At 36.1% G+C, this 25,736-nt stretch overlaps 1 protein-coding gene across 4 annotated transcripts in view; it reads right to left on the bottom strand.

The window, feature by feature from the left end:
• Window positions 1–25,736, bottom strand: part of tbc1d22a (TBC1 domain family, member 22a) — a 175,825-nt gene that overhangs the window by 90,156 nt on the left and 59,933 nt on the right. For all 4 annotated transcript variants that reach the window (XM_034024634.3, XM_034024635.3, XM_059027176.1 and 1 more), the window contains one exon: window positions 9,105–9,211. In XM_034024634.3, the coding sequence (XP_033880525.1) occupies window positions 9,105–9,211 (107 nt within the window). The remainder of the gene's footprint in view (window positions 1–9,104; window positions 9,212–25,736) is intronic.

Below are 25,736 nucleotides of genomic sequence, written 5' to 3' on the forward strand. Positions count from 1 at the left end.
CTTTATGTTTGAAGCCTGAAATGTGGCAAAAGGTCGCAAAGTTCAAGGGGGCCGAATACTTTCGCAAGGCACTGTATATATATATATATATATACACACACATACATATACACACATACACACAATCACCTCCAAAATTATTGGCACCCTTGATAAAGATGAGCAAAAAAGACTGTATAAAATAAATAATACCAGTACTGAGCTATATTGTAATTTTCCAACATGTGGAACATATTTGACTTTATTAATGATTCAATGGAATCAACCAAAATTACACATTTCTCAAATTCTAAATCCTTGACCAAGTGTCACAATTATTGGCACCCTTGTTTTTAGTACTTTGTGCACCCTCTCCTTGCAAGGATAACAGCACTGAGTCTTTTTCTATAATGTTTAATGAGATTGGAGAACACATTGGGAGGGATCTTAGACCATTCCTCCATACAGAATCTTTCCAGATCCTTGATATCCTTTGGTCTGCACTTATGGACTGCCCTCTTCAATTGAAACCACAGGTTTTCAATGAGGTTCAAGTCCGGAGACTGAGATGGCCAAGTTTCAGCCTCCTGGCAGAGGCAAACAGGTTTTTGGCTAAAATGTCCTGGTACTGGGTAGAGTCCATGATGCCGTTGACCTTAACAAGGGCCCCAGGACCAGTGGAAGCAAAACAGCCCCATAACATCAAAGATCCACCACCATATTTTACAAGTAGGTATGAGGTTCTTTTCTGCACATTCATCCTTTCAACGCCAAACCCACTGCTGGTGTGCGTGGCCAAAGAGCTCTATTTTCATCTCATCTGACCATAGCACCCGGTTCCAATCGAAGTACCAATGCCGTTTAGCAAACTCCAGGCACTTACGTTTGTTGGTTGCTCTCAATAAAGGCTTTTTTCTGAACCCTTCCAAAAAAAAATTACTACTGGAATAGACATTTCTCCATATGTTTTTGTTGTCTTAGCAGTAAATAATAACTTAATTTATTCAAATTGGGCCCTATGTATATGGAAAATAATCAAATCAATATATTTATTCTACTATAGTTTGTAGCAGTGTAAAGAATTTTCAATATTAGATTATTATTATTTTTTCAGAATAGAATGCATACTGGAAGAATTCCTGGGTGGTAAATATGTGTTGTGTGTTACCTACAACTTGTGTGTATAGGATTATATAGTAAATTAGCGATGTAAATAGTTTAGAGTTTAAATGTTAGTAAAGTGTCAAACGTTTTTAATTTTGCTTAATCGTTTAAACTTTGCCAAAAATGTGCAGGTCAAATATTAAGAAGCGGGTGTCTGCAAATAACGGCTACTCAGTTTTTTTTTTTTTTTTTCATTACTTCCTACCTTTGTCACATGGCATCATTGTCATTGGATATTCACCTCCCAATGTCCAGCATGCTTTTCATCACGTGACTACTCTGCTTCTACTTGAAGCTGGGTCTAGCGTGTAGGAGGTGGATCCCAGACATGCAAGCGAAATGTTAGGAAATGTGATAAAATTCAGGCTGAAAACATAACACGGTTGATTATTGAGACGATCGCAAATGGCATGCAACCAATTTCAATTGTGGAGGATACCAGATTCAACTTTAATGTCTTTTGTTGAGCCAGATTACAGAAGGCTGTGTTGATCTTTATACTTATTTTTTTAATTAACGTGATACTGTCCTTAAAATAAAGTCAGTTTGGAGTTAACATAACTAGTTCTTGTCTCTCTTATATCCAGTAAGTAGGATAAATTAGCGATTTGGATTTTAGCACTGTTTGAATAATTAGACTGCATAACATTTCTATAACAATGCAATTAATGCTCGCCCTCTAATCAAAAACTGGCCATTATCGTACTGCCGATGCTATTATTGTTTCATATTGCTTCACTGTTTTTATACATTTATTTATATATTTGGCTTAATTTTGTAATTTATTTGATTAAATGTTGTTATTTTTTCTGTCAAACAACTTAATGGGCTTTTAAATAGGCTAAGCCTTCATTTTTCATGTACAAATGAAATCGCAACATGTTAAGCGAACTAATCTTTATTAAAGCTATAATGAAAAATAAAGCATTTTGCTGGACACACTATTACAATCGTTACGACGAGTAACTGTATTTAAATTAATAAAGATGAGTCGCTTCGGCATTTAAATGAAAAAGTAAGACTTCCGATTTAAAAGCCCATTTAGTGGTTTCACAGAAACAAAAATGTAAATTAAACCAATTTTACTATTAACGCGTTCCTCAGTTGTGATTGAGATACACGAATGGATTAACAAGTATCAACTGCATTTAAGGTGAGTAGAAAAGCTGATGTAAAAGGCCTTTATGCATTAATTTATAGAAAGCTGTTTATTTTAAAATGACAGCGTGTGTTCATCTTTGCCCCTCCCGAGTCAGCGCAGGGGTGGTAGCGGTGAGCTGAGCCTAAAAATAATTGGGCATTTCAAATTGGGGAGAAAACAAAAAAAAAACTAATTGGCAACGACTAAATTTATAAAAATAAAAACAAATAACACTTGTGACAGATTACAGTACTCTAAAGTACAGAATTAAATGCAGTAAAATAGGGGGCAGATAAGAGCAAGTAAAGTGCATTTAAGGAAGAGTGATAAGTGTCCAGAGGGAAAAGAGGAGTTCTACAGGTGCTGTCTGAAGAGGTGAGTCTTGAGGAGGCGCCGGAAAGTGGTCAGGGACTGGGCAGTCCTGACATCTGTAGGGAGGACATTCCACCAATGCGGGGTGAGGGTGAAGAAGGAGTGGGCTATAGTGAAAGGTCTATATGATAATTTGTGACAGACTCACCCTCCCCCCCACCACCTCCCACCTTCACTCTCAAGTATTTTGTTGGTTTATCTTTCTGTAACAACCTTTTTTCAAAGCACTTAGTTGTTTTTTGTACTTTAAACAACCTGATAGCTTGCACTCCTATGGGGAAGGTTAAAATGGGAAAACCTGAAAGACAGGCATCTTATGCAGCCAGCAGATTTAGAAGATCAGTGGGCTGAAACGGAAAAATACACCTGTCAATAACCACTAAAATACCAGCAGTGCTGTGACAGCGAAAGGTTTTCTCAAAGGAATCTCTGATTAAAAATAATTGGCAGGAGCACGCTAACAGAGACAGCCTAATAAACAGAGAATATTGGATAACATGCCTAGTATCAGGCTCATGCCACTTTCTATTTCCTGAGAATTTCACAGAAATGATTTACTCCATCTATGCTTTTTATAAATATTGTTGTGGATCATTCTAAAGGATGTCAAAAATATTTTCTACATAACCATTTCCTTGTTTTAAGTTGTGTGCCTCTAGGGTCAGTACAGAGTATAGCGCCAGTTTATGTACATTATCTTAAAATTGATATAGTTAATCCTGGCATTCTTTTAATGGCAATATCAAATACCATAAATCTAAAAAAAAATCTGTGGGGACTGTGGGGGTAACATTTAGACTATTCCCCTTGTCATTTTAGACATTTGAAGCACTGTAAGTTTTGAAAACAAATATTGAACAAGTTTGTTGATGGTTGAACAAGAAAAGTATATATATATATTTTTTATTACAAATATGTCAAAACTTGACAAAGTATAAAGTGCTTTAAACCACAACTGTGATTAATAGGAGTATTTTTTTAATAATAATCTTATATTAATCTAATAATCTTATAATAATAATAATATTTTAATAATCCTAACTGCAGTATATCTAAATACTGACTAACTTTAACTGTATGTTAATTCTGCTGGTGTTTAATAAAATACTAAATACAAAAAAAAACAAAAAAACGTCTGTAATACTTTTAGTGGTAGCTTTATTAAGACCTGCCACTGTTTAGATCATTAGAAATGACCCCCTGAAATGTACTGTATTCAGTCATGCTGCACTAACGATTAATATTCCCATCCATGACCAAGAAGTGGGAATGACAATAACCAAATATGTAGGCCTATATGATGTATCACTATGCCAGAGGTCCTATTAGTATTCTTTGAAAGATGTGTAGGAAATAGACCAAGCAAATGAACACAGTTCACTGCTTCATACGCACTGGAATAGTTTTCCAAGTGTAACCTGCCATTGACATACACAATAGTCAAGGACAGTGCCAACTCATGTCACAGAGCTTCAAATCACCTGGGATTCAGCACTAATAAAAGTCAAGTATAGAAGACAACGCTCACTCAATCCAAACAATATAACAGATGGCTGAATACCACTTCTGCTAGGGAATTGTTTTAAAATGCACAGTACAATAAGTCTTCACATTTTCACCCTGGCATGTATGTCAATAAGCCACTGCAAGTCAGAGAAAGGACCTGTTTGCCAAATCAAATTATTGAACTACTTTTGTGTTATTCAATTACATTTTATTTCTGCAAAAACACAAGTAAATCTATATAAAATCTTCATTGAGATCAAAGATAAATTATGAAATTTACAGTAGTGATAAAGAAAACAACTTTATGGGCTAATAGAAGAATTTAAATAATTTCTACGTGTATTCTGCATTAAAGAATAACGACTTATAATTCAACATGAAAAAGAAGAACATTTACTTTTTTTTTCTCAAGCTAGCAGTATATGAACAATATAGAGTTTCTTTGTCTGGCTGTCACAGAGGGAAATGTGTTTCTATTATCATGACCTTGGGCACAAGCTAATTATGTTTGGGACGCAAGGGAAAGAGCATTTCCCCCCTAATGATTTATAAACAATTTTAACAGCACTGAACTCTATTATGACCTTAATTAGTTTGTGATCCTTCAGCAAACCACCCAGCCTCTGGAGCCTCTAACTGCATAATGTAAAAGGATGCAGGAGCAGTACTGTTAATCTTTCTGAGGCATTTTTAAGCTCTAGTTTCACATACACAGGAAGCCTAGCAGTGCTGCATGCAGATACCCTGTCCTCCATTTCTCAACTGAAAACGTATATGGGACACTGTTCCTGTTTATTTGGAATCCACGGGAGAAATCTCTAATGTCATTCCATCAAGAGGTGCTAGCATCACATTTACAGGCCAATTAAGAATCCTGCAGGGATTTCAATGAATATGACGCACAATACTTATCAGACATTTACCCTGAAGTTATTGGAAAAGTAATCAAAGGCAATATTGATATTAAACTATTTACATGGAAAGCAACAAGTTTTCTTCTCCTATGAATATACGTCATCTCGCCTGCATGTAGCTGTAGCAATACGTGTGTAGTTCTAAGCGCATTTCCTTATATATGATCAGTACAATTATGTTTGACTGTAGTGTTAGGGACCTCAGACTCATCGTGAGCTGCCCTTGTTTTCATGTTTTTTTTTTATGTATTGCACCATTCAGGTTTAAGATTTTTTCTCTATATGTCACCTGCGAAACTGTGACCCCAATGGAAATAGCCCAGCGACACCAAGTGGGGTCGCAAGCCATAGGCTATATGTCTGTTTTGGAAGTAATCTGGGGAGATTGTATTAAGTTAACTAGGTATCAAGAACGATGCCAATGCCTTGCTCAAAACATGCTCTTCAGTCAAGTGGAGGTGAGCTGCTGTCCCAAAAGCCTGAAGAGGCACTGTACAAATGTGGTCTTGGGAAAACTGGAAAAGAAAGAGATTCTTAACAGCTGGTACCAACACCGCCAGGATCGGGGTTGAAAAGGCTTTTGGCCTTGGAGGTTGCCAGCTAGCTCTGAAGTCACATCGCCTAGCTCAAACAGCTGTCGGCCCATTGTAGCCATGGTGACCCAGTGAATCTCAGTGAAAGAACAGGCAGTATATATCCAGTTTTAGATCCTCCTTTGCACTTGCCAGTTGAAGTACAGTTTTAGCTGCAGTCAGCTGTATAGATATTTCCAGTTAGCTCATCTGTTAAACTCAAAGCCTTTACTGCCATAGTGAATAATGGACCACACAGTACAAGGAAAAATACACACACACACACACACACACACACACACACACACACACACACACACACACACACACACAGAAACTATATTATGTTTTTGTGGCAGTAGTGGGTACATTTTAAATTTGGGTGGGTACATTTTCATAGTTTTAATTTAACCAAACAAGAATCACTCCGTGCAAAGAAAAGGGAGCCTGATTTATAAAGCAGCAACTTTTTATAGAAGGAACAGGAAAGGTTACTAGCAAGAAATAACTTGAACAAGGGTTTATTTAAGTCCACCAATTGTATCTTACCACAGTGGTTTTGTGACAAGGTTTGTTTTCCTTTCACATAAACTTGATCAAAATGCATCCTGGAGTTAGCAACATCGACAATTAGAGAAACAATGTTATAACCTTGCATAACAAACAACACCTGTTTTGGGTTAACACCCAGCCTTTAGATCACACCTCACAATACAAAGCAATGAATGACAATGAAAAACTTTAAGACGAAAACAATGCAATTGGGTATACACTAGAAAATTAAGCTGAAGTAACCATTAAAAATAATGACTGGTATCACACTGGCAAGTTAAGTCTATGTAACCTTTAAGCGTGAACAGTGTATTAAATAAGCAGAGATATACTGGGAAAGAGAGAAGCCTATGCTTTTACTGTATGCACCTCACCACTCACAGCAGGCCTAACAAAGGGTTTGAAGAAACAATTTGTAGGAAGAAAATAAAATAACACATTTATATTGTATTATATTTAAGGCTCTCAAATTAACAAGATGTTGTGTTGCTCTAATGGTTGAAACATCAAGTTCCATATTTATTTAACTGTCCATCAATGTACAGTATCTCTTCAAAATAAAAGTCAATGATCTTATGAGTCAGACTGTGCCTTAGTTCTCTTTACTTTAAAGGACATTCAAAACCTAAAAAAAGAACTACAGACAGCAATGTTTTAGGTTCTAAGAGCTATGTCTATTGATGCAAATACTAATAAGCTAGAATTACTCTTGGTTACATCAAACCTGGTAATCCATTACTGAAAAACAGGTCCATTTGTTTCTTTTTCAAATAATTTAGAGAAACGCTACACCTGCAACTTTGTGAGTTAATGTAATAAATCGTCCCCCATTAACACCAGGCTGTTATCCTGGTACACACCTGTATTTTACAAAACAAGGAGATACACAAATAAAAGGTTCTGTCAACCCCTTGAAAAACACAGTAAGCAAAGAGATCCATCGTCTGTTCAGCATTAAAAAACCTAGGCTGGCAGGGAAACACATTCCCTAATGATCTCTATAGATAGAATCTATATATTTCAATTATAACATTACAAATCAAGTGTCACTAGGCTCTGAACTACTGGAATGAACTCTGAACTACTAATCTTGTCTGACATTAATACATATTGTTGATATAGCTGTGGTGACATCATGCTTAGTATTTTACTGTCTATCCCTAGTTAATTCAAATATTTGTCAAAGAAAAGGGATGAAAGGGACACAAACTGTCAACACAAGGGCCTTACTGATCCTCAAGAGTAGCTGCTGTTCACCATGCTTCAAAAAAACATATAACTTATATCTCCAGTGAAGAAAATACTTGACGGACCAAAAATGTACAGCTGATTAAGTACGGCATAAACAATGATAAGTGTTGAATCTGTGGATTATTTTCTTACCGATTAAAAACTTTATGTTGTTTATGCATCTTAAAACATTTCTCCCTAAATGATACTTGTTTGATAATATGATTCAATTGACTGTTATTTTGGTAATTGGATTTGGTTTTCACTCTTTTGTTATGCTTAGTTCAAACAGTTAAAATGTTTGTCTCTCACATTGCGGGAATGTTGTCGTGAGTTCCTCTGAGTTTGAGTTTGAAATCCTACTTACACAGACAAAACTGTCTGTTGTAAGGGAAGATGTTTTAAATGCAGGACATGAAAATGGCATTAGCAAAATAAAAATGCAAAAAACAAAAGGAATGTGAACCAGCAGTTACTGAACGTTTTGCCCAAGCTAAAAGCTTGCCTGAACAATGGTTAAAACGAAACTGAGTTTACATCCAACATCCTTGTAATTGATGGGGATTTACTAAGTGATGATGAAATTGCTGTTGTTCCTGAATCTGTCCAGAAGAAATATATAATACAAATTAGGAGGGATGTTTATGTGGAAGTGAATTTGTAATTATGATTTATTTTTATTATGTTAATGTATAATTGTATTACTTTTATTTAACAATATGAAATGCTAAATTGAAACCCCCAAGCGCTTTTCTATGTGTTATGTTTGAAATGTGTAATACTATAATTAACTAATTGTTGAAATGATTGTTGCGTAATAAAATGGTATTTACTTTTCTATTAAATTGTTCCCACTGTGGTTTCATTAATGAATGTCAATACCAAAATTGCAATCTTGTTTGACCCTGAGGCAGCAATTCATCGTCACAAAGCACCCACAAATGATTTTCATGTTTGGCAGTGAATAAGTGTTTTTGTTACTTAAAAAAAAGTGACCAGAGGTGCTGACTTCCTCATTTGTCCTGACAGTAACAGTTCATGGTACCTTCGTAAGCACTGCTTCCTAAACAACTGGTATTGCATCTATTCCAGAAACAGATGAAAATGCATTTCTTCAGTCCCATACTTGTATTTGAATGCTAAACTGTTAATATTGATTAAACTTTACTTTTAAAAATAACAAGCATGTGTTTAAAAACTCTTAAGATATTGACATGCATGCACATCATAAGAGAATTCCCAGGGTTCTTTGATCAAAACATTTTAAATATAATTGTGCATTCCTTTATCTCAGCTAGCCACCAACCTTGCAATATTTTCTACAGATCTCTGGGGTATTATACATCATGGATACCAAAAACACCACTTTTGCTTTTATAGCCTTCAATCAATTAAATATAGGGAGAACAACCGTGTACAACTTGTACCAGTCTAAAGTGAGTGCTTACAACTGAGCCTCATGGGTAAAGAGCCCATGTTTCATTTTGAAGAAAGTGAGTATATTTATCAAGGCTTTTTTTCCTGGATACCAAGCAATAGCAGATTTCTGCTAAGGGACTAGATAACTCTCTTATTTCTGCACGTGCATTATTGTCTTGATGTCCCTGAGGTAGTTCAAAGCCATGCAATTAATCAGTTATCCCCAATGGTTGAAGACAGGAGGAATCAATTTACCTGAATGCCATCAAGCAACTTGCTCATACACCAGAAACTGTCAGCTTCAATGTTCCGCAGCACTTCTTCAGGCAGACTGGAAACATCAAAATGTTCCACCTCTTCCTCTGTGTGAAAGAAACCACAAAAAAGGAGACAAATCAATGAACTGTGTAAACTAGCAGAACCAGGGTTCACAGAGTAATTGACTAAATAAAAAAAAAATGTTTCACTAACTTTACAGAAAGACTACCTTTGGCTAAATAATTAAATAATAATAAATAAATATGACCAGATATTGATAACGGTATATATTAGCAGACCCGGCACGTATTGGAGACCGGCGATTATTTGAGACCAGCGTTTATATTACATCACTAGCTTCACATGCTTCATGCGGTCATTGAGAAGCTGCTAACACACAGCCTTGTAGCAACATCGTAACTCAGTTTAAACATTCCAACAACTTTGTTAAAAGGTTGTGTGTCAGTGGGAACTAAGTAACAGTTTTGTTTTACAACTAAATAACATTGTACTGTACACCCTCAATTATAAAACAAAAGTATTATTATGGTCTTTCTTATATGCACTGGTTAACAAGGATACGGTATGCAAAATGTTGGAAAATGAACAAGCAGAAGTACGAATTTGTATTTAAAAATAGAATTAGATCTACCACTGTTGATAATAATAATAATAATAATAATAATAATAATAATAATAATAATAATAATTACTACTATTATTATTATTATTATTATTATTGCAGCAGTGTGGAGTAGTGGTTAGGGCTCTGGACTCTTGACCGGAGGGTTGTGGGTTCAATCCCAGGTGGGCTACACGGCTGCTGTACCCTTGAGCAAGGTACTTTACCTAGATTGCTCCAGTAAAAACCCAACTGTGTAAATGGGTAATTGTATGTAAAAATAATGTGATGTCTTGTAACAATTGTAAGTCGCCCTGGATAAGGGCATCTGCTAAGAAATAAATAACAACAACAACAACAACAACAACAACAACAACAACAACAGTTAAATCCACTAAAAGACAGCCATGTAGATATCAGAACACAGACGTGTAGGCTACGCTTACAGCACAATAATAATAATAATAATAATAATAATAATAATAATAATAATAATAATACAAACTTCTAAAATGTTTTTAAAAATGAACAATAAAAGCAATAAGTATCATTATCAAAAATAATGTATTGTTTAATCTCAAACTTGTACATTGTTAATACAACAAACACGTTAAAATACACCAAGAGGTTTGTATCTCGACTACTTTCAACACTCTTAAAATTATCAAAACTTTTAATAACATAATAACTGCATTAAACAAATATGCATTACATGTAGGCATATCTTAAATGACATTTTCTATTATTATTATTATTTATTAATCCTGAGTCACTTTCATCGCTGTCACTTATAAGCAGTTCATTACGCTCAAACTCCTCCTCATCCTTCTCATCTTCAATGGCAATGACAGAGACCTGGCGTTTATTTACAATATTTGCCAGCAGACCCGGCGTGTATTGGAGACAGGTGATTATTTGAGACCCGGCAATTATTTGAAGTTTTACTATAAATAAAGTCCAACTGCAGATTGAATTACTTGTCTACAGTTTTTAGTGCACTGTCATATATCCGTTACAACAAGAGCCCCCGCAGTTTGAATGTAGTTATCTTTCCTCGACCCAAATACTCATCTGCAATGTTGAGAAAGTTAAAATTAACATCAAATGTTCCTGGGTTAGTAGGCCTCCAGACAGAACATCATGACTTAACACAACAGCTCCCTCATCTTTTGAATATGCCTGGCACATATCCAGGCTACCAAACCACCACTGGTGTTCATTACAGTGCAAAAGTATGCAATTTTTCTGTAAAAACCTGTATATACAGGACACCCTCGCTATAACACCCTTCATTATAACAAACCTGGCCCCTGGACCCCAAATAAAAAAAACAATTAAAAAAAAAAGATAATATAAACACACACTGTCAACATCCCGGTCTGTACGCACAGGATGCCACCTCCGCAGTGAAGTCATTCTTTTGTGTTAATAAAAAGCGCGCACTGTGTAACTATGCCTCTGAAACTAAAATAATTTTATGTTGCAACAAAGCAGGAAACTATATTGATTGTTTTAAAAAAAAAAAGAAAGAGTAACGCAGGTTCTGTTGTGAATGTAGGTTGTCAAAAAGCACTCTTTTATGAAAATTTTCCGAAAATAACTACTGAAAATAAAATAAAATTGGACAAAAACATCTCCTGTAGGTCTGCTAAATGTTGATTTGCTCACATTTAAACCACAATCCGAAATATAAAACTTTTCAGTTTGTTTATTTGACTTACTGGATTCCAGACTGAACCACACAGAGAAATCATATAGGCCAGTTTAGGCATCAATCATTCACTGTTTGATTGACGTGATCAATCCACCATTCACACGTTTGAGAGACTAAACCCTCCCACACATATCCTAAAATGTCAGAAGCAATTGGTCCAAGCACTGAGTTACTACCGCATATGCCACAATACAACAGGAACAGCATACAGTAATCAATAGCGATCGATCAGTTCTGAAAGTAACTACTGAAAGTAATATTAAGTTTGCTAAAAATCCTCCTAAATGTTGTATCCATCAAATGTTGTGCCAATTAAAGCACTATAAAAAAATATAATACAGACCTTTTTGTTTGCTTGTTTGACTTCCGCATCCAACATTGAATAACACAGAGAAATCGTATACAGGGCAGTTTACATGTCAATCACGCACTTTTTAAATGATGTGACCGATACACCATTCACATATTTTGAGAGCTTAAACCCTTCTACACACTTTGTAAAAAAAAAAAAACTGAAATGATTGGACGCTCACAGCCAGCGCTACAGTGAGATTTATTTTAGGACGTACGCCGTACTCCCCCTAGAACTGAAGGGGTCAAAAGAGAATACAAAATGTTGCATGGCCATAACAAAAAATTACCGATAGTTAAATAGGTTTAACACTTTAATTTTGTGTAAACTGATTGACATGTTCCATCTCGCTGTGTTTTTTCTTTTGTTTGTTAATGATAATGATTATTATATATGGTAGGTTAGTTAATTTTGTATCTTGTTTTTATTAAAGAAACAATATCAACATTAGAGGGATAGACACCAATGCATCAAGTTTGTTGACACACAGTACAAAGTTGTAAATATCCTTTCTAGTCTAGATGCTGTAGTCTTTTTATTATATTGAAATCATACAGGTCAGTGTCAGTTAAATTCAGTGGGGCTAGATCTGCTGTGTTGAGGGTTATAAAGTGTAAGCCTTTATGACAATGGGTTTCTGCAGCATACTGTATACCAAGTATGTATTTTGTAAGATATACGACTTAAAATTCCTGTAAGTTAATTCCACTACCATAAAGCTAATACACGTTATGCCAATACAAATTAAATACCTTTTTTATATAAATGAAACAAACACATTTAATATTTACAGGTTCCCTCAATAAACTAAGCCCCACAAGCTGGTAAAATTGTAACTAATAACATTCCAATGAAGTACCAGGACACTGGTAATGAAAGGAAAATGCATGGTAATGCATGGTAACTTGCAAACATGACAAACCTGTCAGCTGGGTATAATAAAAAGCAAGGTTGTTGGTCACAGCAGGCACAGCGTGCCTGTGTTAATATCTTTAAAAAAACACTGCTCAAAATCCCAATTATAATGTCTCACTGCATCATGCCTCATTTCCCCAGTTTCCCACGAATAATAACATCAAACTATCCTTGGAATCATAAAAGAAAACAAAAATGTTGCCTAGAAAAAGTGCTGTGAAAGAGAGAAGGTAACACGCTGATATAAGACACTCTCACTGCAGTCAATGCTATTAGCTGCTGTTTACTCCATCCCAGGCTATTAACAATGCTACATAACTCCTCTCTGGGTAAAATCAGCAAGTCCTCTGGGGATCTCTAACTAGATGCAGACACTACAGGCAGCAGCAGAATAAAAAAAAGTAAAGGTATTAATTAGCAGTCCAAGCTAGCGGTGTGACAAATGTCATACATATATTCCCAAAGTCGGCAGATTTAATTTCATGCATGGAAAAAAAACATGTGACAAGAAGTACTATTTATTTCTTCACTTGACAGATACCATGTGACATACTGCTCATTAAGAAAAGTTAATTCCCACAAAAGTATGCACATGCACTTCTGATCCATTTGTATAGCATCAGTACTATATAACTTCCACAAATACTGTATGATTTAAAGATTAATAGGGTGCTACAATTCAGATTGCTTCAATAAGGGTAAAACACTAAGGTTCTCAAACACAGCGGCTCTCAACCCGTGGGGTGCGCTCCCCTTGGGGAGGGGGGGGGGAAGGCGCTGTGAGTGTTCTAATAATACATTTGTAAAGTAAATATAGTAATAATTAAAATAAATAAATAAATATATAAATAAATAAATAAATAAATGACTGGCTTGTGGTGCATGAAAAAAAAATCTGGTGTGATTCAAAAAATGTTGCGAATTCCTGCTCAAACAGATTAAGATGATAGAGGTTCTAACACAGAATATATATTCCCTAAAACAATCAATCCCCACCCTCCAGACCTCTATCTTATCATCATCTGTTCAAATGGTCTGCAATTTGGAACCCAAAACAGAAAACAGAAGAGCACCAACAATGAAATGCCGTGTACACTGGATTTATGTACTGTGTATTTTCAGTGTAATGCAGCAAGGTCTTCTTTCAGGTTGGGGATTATATAGAAAACATCAGTTAGGCATCTCTCTACCCTACACTTTTTTTTTTTTTTTTTTTTACTTTTTTCAACGTAATCTGCATTAAGGGCACAAGAATATCTCATTGTCATCCTTACTATAAGATTTCTGTGTAAGTCTGTACTGTATTTCTATATGCAAATCTAAATTCTCTACTTCCCTTTACTGTTCAGTATGCATTCATTAGACTCTCAGAAGACATTATTATGCCCAAAAAGTCTTGTTGGGCTAAATAACATGTTCAATATACCTGGAGTTTACGGAAACACAAGGGAGTTATGTATTTGAGATGTGTGCATAAGTTTAATGACAATTTCTCTAATAATTAGTGAAAACCCAGCAGGATGGAAGAAACAGGTGTTTACTGGTAAATGTAACACAGCAGGTGGTTAGACCAACAGTTTCTGTATGTTTCAGACACATTCAGTAAAGGTGTTTTTCCTGTAAGTCTATCAAAATCAAAAATGAAATCCCAGCGGCTCTGTCCCTATATCTATTAACTTGTTAAAGTAAGTGGGGAAGCACACAAATTACAGAGGGCATGGGGAAAACAGACACACAGATTGGACAAGGGAAACACAAAAGAAATAACTAAACAAAACGAAAACAAAACCAAAAGGGGAAAAAAGTTATGTTTTTTTAATAAGAATAAGAACAAAAAAAAAAAGCGAGGAAAATCAAACAATTACACGAGTCTGCACCCAAGCAAACGCAGAAGAAATTTGGACAATGAATCTGGAATGACGTCTGGTTGTATGGGGAAGGGACACTGACTTTTGCACCAAAAAGGATCATATCTCAATGATCTCTGGGTAAGTGACTGGTTTGTTTCTCCTGACACAAGCAACACAGTGACCATGAGTTCACTTTATGTGTGGAGTTCATCATTCAAGGTAAGAATGTACTTTATGTAAAGCGTTGTCCCAGTGTTTTCTTCCAACACAGTACATAGCTTCAAGCAAAGGTACCAGAACTGCAACAAGGTAGCATGAAACCTCACATTCAGGGCTGCTGTATGATTGGTAAGATAAAATGCGTCCTCAGTTGACAAGCTGCATTATCCTATATACTGTAGTGGTGTTTGCAGAACCAGTCCGAGCGGAGCCTGGCACAGAGTTTGAATCCTGTTGGGAACATGCTGAGTTATTACACATGAATTGGATGATTTAAACACACCTTTATTGATTGAAGTAATATGATATACTCTTTGTCAATAATTATAGTAATACTGTATATGCTCCTTTCAAATAGATCTGTATACCCAGTAGAAAACATTGGGTAGCTGTTGTGTGCAGTCTATGAAAGAACCTGCTGGAAGGAGTCAAACTTGGCAGGCTCGTATCAGAATAAGACCTTGTTAGCACATTCCAGATTTATGAGAAAAGGTAGTCAATTTCTTTTGTTACTTTACTTTCATTACTTTCGGATAACAGAAGATAGGAGTTTATATTAAAATAAACATTTTTCTATATATAACAAAAAATAATCAGAATCTGGCATGAAGAAATTGGAATGAAAAGCGTAGGATGTTTTACTGTGTTAAGCTACAGTTTGGTCTGAAATAATGAGTATTATAAAATGCTTTCGGTAGTGTCTCATATTAATCAACACCAAAAATTGTCCGAAGGCTAGGATGTCTTAACACCTGCTTCAACTGGATTTTGTATGAAAGTTAAAAAGGGGTCAGACTTAGTTCAGTCAGAATAACATTATTGCATTAATGGTAGCCTGTAAATGTAAATAACTGGACCTTACACTAAAAGCTTAAAAAGACTTCATAACAGATTAATGGAGTAAAATAATACTACCATTTCTAGGAGCAACTGTTATACTGAAGAAACTAAAATTAGAAATACATCTTATAATGCCATTTAAAGTTAAACTGTTGAAAGAACATATTGAGACTTCATTATAACGCTTGACATTGACAAACTGAACAAAAATTGTTAAAACGCATTTGAGATAATGTTCATTTAATTAAATCAATTTAAGAATTAGTTCAGTCTCTATCTCTAAACATTTTAGACATTACAATAGCCATTAATTAAAGAATATAAATGTTTAGTTTATATTAAGGTTTTACTGCAATAAAAAAACAGGAACTGTTAGGTTGGAATATTAGACAATGAAGTGTAAACTGTATTCAATAATTTTAGTACACAATAAATCTACAAAAAAATAGCCTCGCCCTTATCTGCTTGCAAGCAGAGCGGTGCTAGATATGGAAGGTTATTTTTGGCAGTCAAAGCGATATTTACTTGTCCTCAGTTTTGAATCCAAGGCCTTTCTATAATAAGAAAACTTGGCAGTTGAAGCGAGCATTTCATAAAATGGAAAAGCTATGAAAAAATGATTGCTGTTTGGTCATATTTAGAAGTCTGCCTTTTGAAGACAGTTCTTATTTTTCATATATCTTACACTACACTTCCATATATACATTTTGGAAGGTAAGAACTATTTTGAATCTATATCTCTTTTATATTGATGCATTGCTATAAGGTATATGATTTATGTTTTAGTCTAAGAGAGTGATATATTGGATGCTCTAGAATTTAGCGGTGGGCGTTTTTAGCTTTTTGCATTACTAGCCTAAGGGCTAAGCATAAGATAACTATACTTGTATTACTGTATTGAAGTATTAATGCTGTTATACACTACTGGTCAAAAATTTTAGACTACCCCCATTTTTCCAGTTTTTATTGAAATTTAAGCAGTTCAAGTCCAGTGAATAACCTGAAATGGTACAAAGGTAAACTGCCAGAGGTTAAAAAAAAAAGTTTAGGTTACCAAAAACTGAAAAATAATGTACATTTCAGAGTTATACAAAAAGGCCTTTTTCAGGGAACAAGTAATGGGTTAACAACTTACAGCTGTTCTGCAATAATGGAAGTAAATTAAGCCTTGAAAGTTGATGATAACAATTCCTACAGGTGTCCCAACTTTTGTTGATTACTTACAAACCCTCTGTCTGTATAAAAGCAGTGTTGGAACAGACTGTGTTACTACACCCTCTTAAGCATTATTTGGACAGTATTGTACTGCAGGAAGTAGTATATTGCTCTCATAATGGTGAGAAAAAGGCAATTAACAAAGGAAGACAGACAGACCATTATAACCCTTAAAAGTGTAGGTCTTTCCTTTAGAGAAATTGCAAAGAAAGCCAAGATGTCAGTGAGTACAGTTTCCTACACCATCAAAAGGCACTTGGAAACTGGAGGAAACTCTGACAGGAAGAGGTCTGGCAGACCCAAAGCCACAACAGAATCAGAAGACAAGTTTCTGAGAGTCAACAGCTTGCGTGATAGGCGGCTCACAGGACAACAGCTTCAAGCACAGCTTAACACAGGTCGAAGTAAGCAAGTCTCAGTTTCAACTGTGAAGAGAAGACGTCGAGCTGCAGGTTTGACAGGTCGAGTGGCAGCAAGAAAGCCATTGCTAAGATAGCAAAATAAGAAAAAGAGGCTTGCCTGGGCCATGAAGCACCGCCAGTGGACTACTGAAGACTGGAAGAAGGTCTTATGGACCGATTAATCAAAATTTGAAATCTTTGGTTCATCACGCAGGGTTTTTGTATGCCGTCGAGTAGGCGAAAGGATGGTTCCTCGGTGTGTGACACCAACTGTCAAACATGGAGAAGGAAGCGTGGTGGTCTGGGGCTCTTTTGCTGGATCCAGAGTCGGCGACTTGCACAGAGTGAGTGGCACCCTGAACCAAAACTGCTACCACAGCATTTTGCAGTGCCACGCAATACCCTCTGGTATACGCCTAGTCAGGGGTTCATCCTACAGCAAGATAATGACCCAAAACATACCTCCAGGCTATGTCAGAACTACCTTAGAAGAAAAGAACAAGACGGTAGGCTTCAAATCATGGAATGGCCAGCACAGTCTCCAGACTTAAACCCCATCGAGCTGGTTTGGGATGAACTGGACAGAAGGGTGAAAGCAAAGCAACCTACAAGTGCAACACATTTGTGGGAACTTCTGCAACAGTGTTGGGAAGAACTTTCCGAACAATATTTGATTTCCATTGTAGAAAGAATGCCACGAGAGTGTTCGGCTGTTATATCTGCAAAAGGTGGCTACTTTGATGAGTCAAAAATTTTGATTAAATTTTGTTTAACAAAACGATTCCATGATTTCTTTTTTATCTCCAATTGTTTATTTGTTCTATGCTTTAATTTCAGAGTACATTGAGACATTAAACTGCGTAAATTTCAATAAAAACTGAAGAAATTGAGGTGTTCTAAAACTTTTGACCGGTAGTGTACCTGTAAAGCAGCAGTGTGGATTAATTGTTAGGGGTGTGGACTCTTGACCAGAGGGTCGTGGGTTCAATCCCAGGTGAGGGACACTGCTGCTGTACCCTTGAGCAAGGTACTTTACCTAGATTGCTCCAGTAAAAACCCAGCTGTATAAATGGGTAATTGTATGTAAAAATAATGTGTAAAAAATAATGTAATTGTATGGAAAAATAATGTGATATCTTGTAACAATTGCAAGTCGCCCTGGATAAGGGTGTCTGCTAAGAAATAAATAATAATAATAATGATAATAAATAAAGGCAATGGAGACACCCAGACTGCCTGTCAGCTGGGATTCAAAGTAGTCTGTTAAACTACTGAGTCCATTATTTAGCATTTAATAAATCGAAAGGGTACTAATACTCTGATTCGTTAAAACTTCAGATCGAATGAGTCTGTGTGATTTTCTCGATTGTTTAAAAGTTACCTGGATATGTTGCAAGCCCGGTGCACCAACGATCCACTTACAGGAGTCTGAAACATCTTTATGTCCTCCTAAACGTCTCCCCTGAGTTGTGGTTAGAGTATATAAATAAAAAGAGTATGTGCTATTCTGACAGTCGCAACAGGATGAGGTGGTGCTAACAACACCGAAGGTGGATTCGCCTTCAGTGGAGCTAGGTCCTCTTCTGTGACGAATCGAGATTCTGCATAGACTGCCCTGATGGACATCAGCGAGTATGGCATAGACATGGTGAACGATATGTTAATTGTTGTGTACGAGAGGCCTATCGGTGGGGAGGTCCAAGTGTGATGGTCTGGGCAGGAGTGTCTAGTCGCTACAGAACACCGCTGGTAGTGATTGATGGCAACATGACTGCACAACGATATGTTGACCAAGTCCTAAGGCCTCACTTGGTGCCCTTCTTCCAAGCCCATCCTAATAGGACAACATTCCAGCAAGACAATGCACGTCCACATGTTGCTCGTGTCACGACAGCTTTCTTGCAGAATGTGAACGTGAGTCATGCCATGGATGCCTTATTCCCCAGACCTGAGCCCAAATGAACACTTGTGGGATGAACTTGGGCAACATGTGGCTTCTAGGGCTCGGAGAACACTGAAAAGGTAGCTGCTTATCCAGGCACTACAAGAGGAGTGGGCCAGGATTCCACAACATCCGAAACCTGGTGCAAAGCATGTGTTGCAGATGTACTGCTTATACTCAATGTTCTTTATACCTGGTGGATGTACACAACTTGTTCAGCCTACAGATGTTTCATGGAATGCAACCTTTAAATCAAAATTGAGGGAGTTGTGGGTGCACTGGTGTCAGAGGGAGTAGCTTACCACCTGGGGATATCTGAAACAAGCCACATGGTAATATGTCATTGAATGTGCGTCGTAAGCCTGGGCTGTGCTTGATGAGGATACTATATGCAGGTCATTTAAAGTTTGTGGTACCAATCTGGCCGTAGACGGCTCTGAAGATGGGCTCCTGCATGGCTAGCTTGCCAAAGCACTTGGGGACATGACCAGGACCGCTGTTGGAGGCAAGGCAATTGGTTGCATCATCGATGATGAAGGTTCAGATGATGAAGTCATGAAATTCTGCGGTTTTTGATCCAACAATACTGACTCTGTGTCCGATTGAGTACGCTTTCCTGTTGAGCTACAATCCCCCCTTTTTTTTTACAATAGACTTCAGCTTTAAAGGATAATGTGTGTTTTATGAAGATTTTAAATTACATTACAGTGGACTTACGCAGCACCCTTTTTTCAGGCAAACCCTTTACTTTGTATTTCACCATTTAATAAATGTTAACTGCACTTCTTGATTCGTTAGCGTAACTGTGTGCAGTGCCTCTTGAATTTGAAACATGCCTAATTCTAAACGTACTCTATCTAGCGAATGTTAAAAATATTACAGTAATATTGCTTGTTATTTCACCCGTCTTGAGTCCACACCCCTTCTCAACTTTTGCCTCATCAACGCCCCCAGGGCGTTGACTCAGCAGAATCCGGTATATATATATATATTATATATATATATATAATAAAAGTTGGCAAGGGTAAACAAGCTGCACACAAATACAAAGAGCGGTTTGATCTGAATCAGCTGGAACCAAGCCTGCAGTTGGCAGTTATATATACAAAAAAAAAATCACTGCTTAATCAATTTTATACAAAATAAGGTAATTTTGAAATCTACTGCATAAACACAGCATTTATATTTTCATCAACTAGCTTCAACATTTATTCACAGGAAAAAGTGTAATCTATGGTTGACATGTTGTTGATATATTTATGTATTTTAACAAATTTAGTTGTTTCACATCCACCAAAACCTATACATTTCTCAACATTTTTAGAAAATAAAATGTAGATTCTTATCCTACTCAAATTGCTGGAAACATGCAACTTATTTCATCGTAAATGCAGGCATTTCTAAATCATATCATCAATATCAATATCAATGAATTCCTGTAAATATAGTATCTCAAATTTTATGTATTAGGTTTTTTTAGATAATAGATAGCATATAATTTGCAAGCTTGGCAATTACATACTTATAAAATGCTTAAATCGAGGCAACAAATCACTTTATTAATTTCATAAGACATTTGTTTGTTTATTTTTTATATTTCAAATATATTTTTCTGCAAGCACTTGTTTTTGGACCCGTTTGAAAGGTTTTGGAAATTAAGTTTAAAAACGGAGATGGAACCAAGTTGGTCACCCCGCGAAACAGCCAAGACTTGTATTCCATTCAATCAAGTAGGATTTGAACGTTAACATTTCAGTATAAAAGTAACATGTTATTGCAGTAACAAAATAAATACAGAAGTGCTGTTGTTCAGCCTCATCACTAAAGCTTTGTTTTCTTATACTATTTATTTTTGTATCTTCTAAAGTGGGTCATTTTATAAACTCTCGAAGATTTTTCAAGGAATTTGATGTTGTAAAGTGACTGCACAGCTAGGTGGATGTGCACCTATAAACACAGTGATTTTACAACAACTCACACATTTGTCTGTCTTTGTTGCTTAATTATCAATCAATATTTTACAGTGTTAGTGAACTTATAAAATCTTGTATAACCTCAATCATTGTCCTAGAAACAGTTAATTAAGCATGTAATAAAACGTCAAAAACCAATTGATCATGAACAGACTGAAGGCAGGTATTACTCACACATACTCTTGTTGTTGGTTGAGTTTTTTTGGTGTTATGAAGCTGCTGTAAAATGCCATCCATGAGAGGAAGCAGCTTTCATTCCCCCAATCTCAGGTTCCATCTACCACTTTGAGTCACAAACACACATAGATCATATAAACATAATACAGACTATCCTATTAGCTCTGCACCCTCTGTCCCACCACCCTGTTGAGAATGTCACAAATTGATTATCTTTCGTGCTATAAGCTGCATAACAGTCATCTTGAAGTCGACTCATTCATATTTTATTTCTGGGAAATAAAACTTAATGCTCTAGAATTCTAGACAGATACAAATTATTTGGTGGTAATATAGGGTTTGGACACAAAATTATAAAACACATGTGTTACTGTGCACAGCTCAAACTATTAGTAGTAGTAACTGATTTACTTGTTGAGCAAATCAAGTCCGTTTCAGCCATGATGGGCAAGACAACAAATCTGACAGAATAAATAATATCCCAAAGATTTTAGGACTTATTTTATGAAATGTGATTATTTAACATGATTGCAGATTTGAGTTACACCAGGGAGTTGAAATAGAAATCAGTTTATCACACCTCTTCCAGGTACTACAGCAGTCTGCTAAATCCAGTTTCATTTTACAGATACATTTAAAGAAAACATTTACATTTTTATCATTTAGACTATCTGAGCTAGAAAACTATTCCCTTTTATCTTGAAATACTGTTTTGTGAAAGCGGATAGCTTACTGCTGAAACAACCCCCTGATTCCTAAGATTGTGATTTTTGATATTAGCCTGTACAAAACTTAAAATCCCTAATAATACTGCAGTTTGTTTTTACAGTTGCTATGACCATGCATTTCATTGTGATAGTTCATGGTTCGGAAAAAAAAGGTACATTTGGATTATCAGGGTTCAGCTTAGCCACACTCTTCTGTATATTGGAGACAATTCAAAATCTGGATATAGATTTTCCATATTCTCTTATAAAGTTGTGTTGAAATTGCCTCATCATTAAAGTAAAATACTCCAGCATAAATAACAAGCATTTTAATTGTGATCATAGCATCAGTTTTTGACCTCACAAAAATTAATAAAAGTATGCATTATCATTACATCACAGTGAGAATGGGATCTAATGAGTTGTGTTACAAAAACTGAACATAATAAATTCATTTTAAATAGTATAACACACACACGCCTACTTACAGATTATTGAAGATGAAGAGGAGTGCAAGTAATTCATCGAAACATGTTAGCTATAATTAGTTTTTCAAATATGGCACATTTCCCGTGGACTCGCACCAAAGAAAAATCTAACATATTTCAAGCATCCTCATTTAAAACACCCAAAAGTGCACAAGAAGAGTAAGAGGTTTTTTTTGTTTGTTTGTTTACTGTGATTCCATTCCATTTTAGTCTTTGGGAACTGCAAGTCTGAAAACCTTCGAGTGTATGAAATAAAATATGATTCTTTCAAAATGCCATTAAATGGTAAAGACAAAGTTTTAATGTTGTGAAATATGAGAAGAACATGAGTTCATCAAGGCATCAATTTGTGGTAATTTGCTGTCACTGGGATATCATCAGAGTTAATGGCATACTTACAAGTCAGAAACTGTTTTTGTTATTATTATATCTACAAACAAGTTACATAACGTGACTGTGGCCTACTGACAAGATTGTGCTGTTTATCAGAATTTTGTTTTAATTGTTATAAATTACATTAGGTCAAGCATATTATATTTTAATATGCAAAATTAACAGCATAATTTCATTTCCTATAAATCTGAAATTCAATTTATGACTTTTTATAGCACAGTAATTAACTAATGCCCAAAATATTTAATAACTATGATTAGTCAAGAAAAAAAATGTAGACTACTTTGACAGGCCAAATTAATTTCAAGATATCTATCATTTCGGATGTTTCACAGTGCAAGACTCAAAAGGCATTTATAGTCATAAAAATAACTAACCAATATCCAATAATATCCAATACCAAAAACACCAGAAGGTGCATGCCAAGAGTTTCTAATTCACTATACAACCAGAATGTGTAGACCAGAATGTTTCTGCTGTTGTTGTTTTTCTTAAAAGGACACAACTCTATTTCCTGAGACAAACTGGAAGAATTACTGGCTGGGAAATCTTTGATACTGTATTTTAAATGTTACATTTTAGCTGTAAACAAGACATTTATGAACAAAAACAAGAGCATCCTATGTGGTTTGAGCTTGTGCATTAACCCTTTACTGCCCAGTGTATGTTCCCATACCTATTTAATGTCTATTTTCTCAATGTCAAATGTATTGGACACTAGGCAACAACCACCTCCTACTCCAGTTTGTGTACTATTCATCACCACAGAACATGTACGGTAGGGGTGGGGTATCGCTTTCTGATTATGACATACAGTGCCTTGCAAAAGTATTCAGACGCCTGACGAATTCTCTCATATTACTGAATTACGAATGGTACATTGAAATTTCGTTCTGTTTGATATTTTATTTTAAAACACCGAAACTCAAAATCAATTATTGTAAGGTGACATTGGTTTTATGTTGGGAAATATTTAAGAAAAATGCTTCCTGGGAGTGCCAAAAATCACAGATGAGACGTACGGTATCGGTGGAAAATCTAGTTGCGGTCGCACATGGTGTTTGGGGACCCAAACTGTCCCATATTGTTTTATTTAAGTTGCAAAACAAAAAAATATATATTTTTTTCTTACAACAGAATATTGTACAACTGTATTTTGATTAAATAAAAAAAAGTATATTATATGTATTCACTTACTATTGCTACAAATTTACTATTCATCAACATTACAAAATCAAACTGGCTCACCAGGCACCTATATATATATATATATATATATATATATATATATATATATATATATATATATATATATATATATATATATACATATTTTTTAGCCATGTTTATCACATGGAAATGTCTGATAAACGATGACATCATCACTTGCGCAGAAATCGATAGGTTACGGATGTAACCCGAGTTCCCTGAAGGAGAAGATGACCACCAATGATACTTTTGGGATATTATTATTTGTTTATTTAGCAGACGCCTTTATCCAAGGTGACTTACAGAAACTAGGGTGTGTGAACTATGCATTAGCTGCAGAGTTACTTACAACTACGTCTCACCCGAAAGCGCAGCGCTTTCCAGCACAGACGAGACACTGTCAGCCGACGGTATCTGTCATGCTTGGGGTATAGCCAAAATACATTGAGCCACGCTTGAAGCAGGTGCATGTGAACTAACCCCAGTTGAATGGCTGCGGACGCTGCGGCCATCAGACCCAGTAGTTTCTGGCACAACACTAATTGTACTGTGAACCCTGGTTGAAACAGGGCCAGGCAGTTGCGAACAGCAGCTACCCTGTCGTCCGACAGGTAGGCTCACATTGTAAGGGAATCCAGCCGGAAACCCAAATAGATAGTACTCTGCACCAGTGTTAATTGGCTTTTTGCATCTTTGAGGGTGAGACCTAGCCTCGACAGATGCTCTGTTACAATCGCTGTGTGGGCAACTGCTCCTTCCTGGGACTGGAAACAAATCAACCAGTCGTCCAGGTAATTCATCACCCTGATCCCCTGCAGCTGCAAGGGAGCTAGGATGGTATCCATGCACTCTGAAAATGTGCCAGAGGCTAAGGAGAGGCTGAATGGCAGCACAGAAAACTCGAAGACGCTCCCCAGAAAGGCGAAGCAGAGATATTTCCTGTGCGCTGGACGGATAGGAACGTGAAAATACGCGTCCTTCAGGTCCACTGTTGTAAACCAGTTGCCCATCTGGACAGACTGCAAGATGTGGCGATGTGTGACCATCTGGAACCTCCTCTCCCTCAAGAACCCGTTGAGGTGTCTCAGGTCTAGGATGGGGCGAAAGCCGCTGTCCTTTTTTGGCGCCAAGAAATACCTCGAGTAGAACACCTCTCTTTTTACAGTAATACACATACCCTTTCGATTTATCTAATAAATAGATTGATGGTATTATACCCACGCCATATATTTTATATACATTAAATGGCAATATGATAACATGCATGCCTACAGCTCTGAACGGATCACTGGTCTTTCATTCTAATAACCCTTTCCCACTCATGTATGGAGAGTAGACATGTTACTTAATTTGTCGTTCAAATATGCTTTTTATTACCCTTGATTCTGTATTCGAATCACATAATTATAGCAGTCAAATGACTGTATTAAACTAGACTGCTCTGATTTGAATTTTACCACTTCCTACTCTGTTTAGAGACTTAGAATTTTAGCAATCAGATATGTTAAATCGTGATAAGAAAAATTGTGTTGTTGTAATCTAGCCCTTTGAAATCAGTAAAGCAAAGTTCATTACAAGTCATTACATTGCATGTTTATTGATATTTATTGAT

This window comes from Acipenser ruthenus, chromosome 7 (assembly GCF_902713425.1).
Source record: "Acipenser ruthenus chromosome 7, fAciRut3.2 maternal haplotype, whole genome shotgun sequence".
In the NCBI taxonomy this organism is placed as follows: Eukaryota; Metazoa; Chordata; class Actinopteri; order Acipenseriformes; family Acipenseridae; genus Acipenser; species Acipenser ruthenus.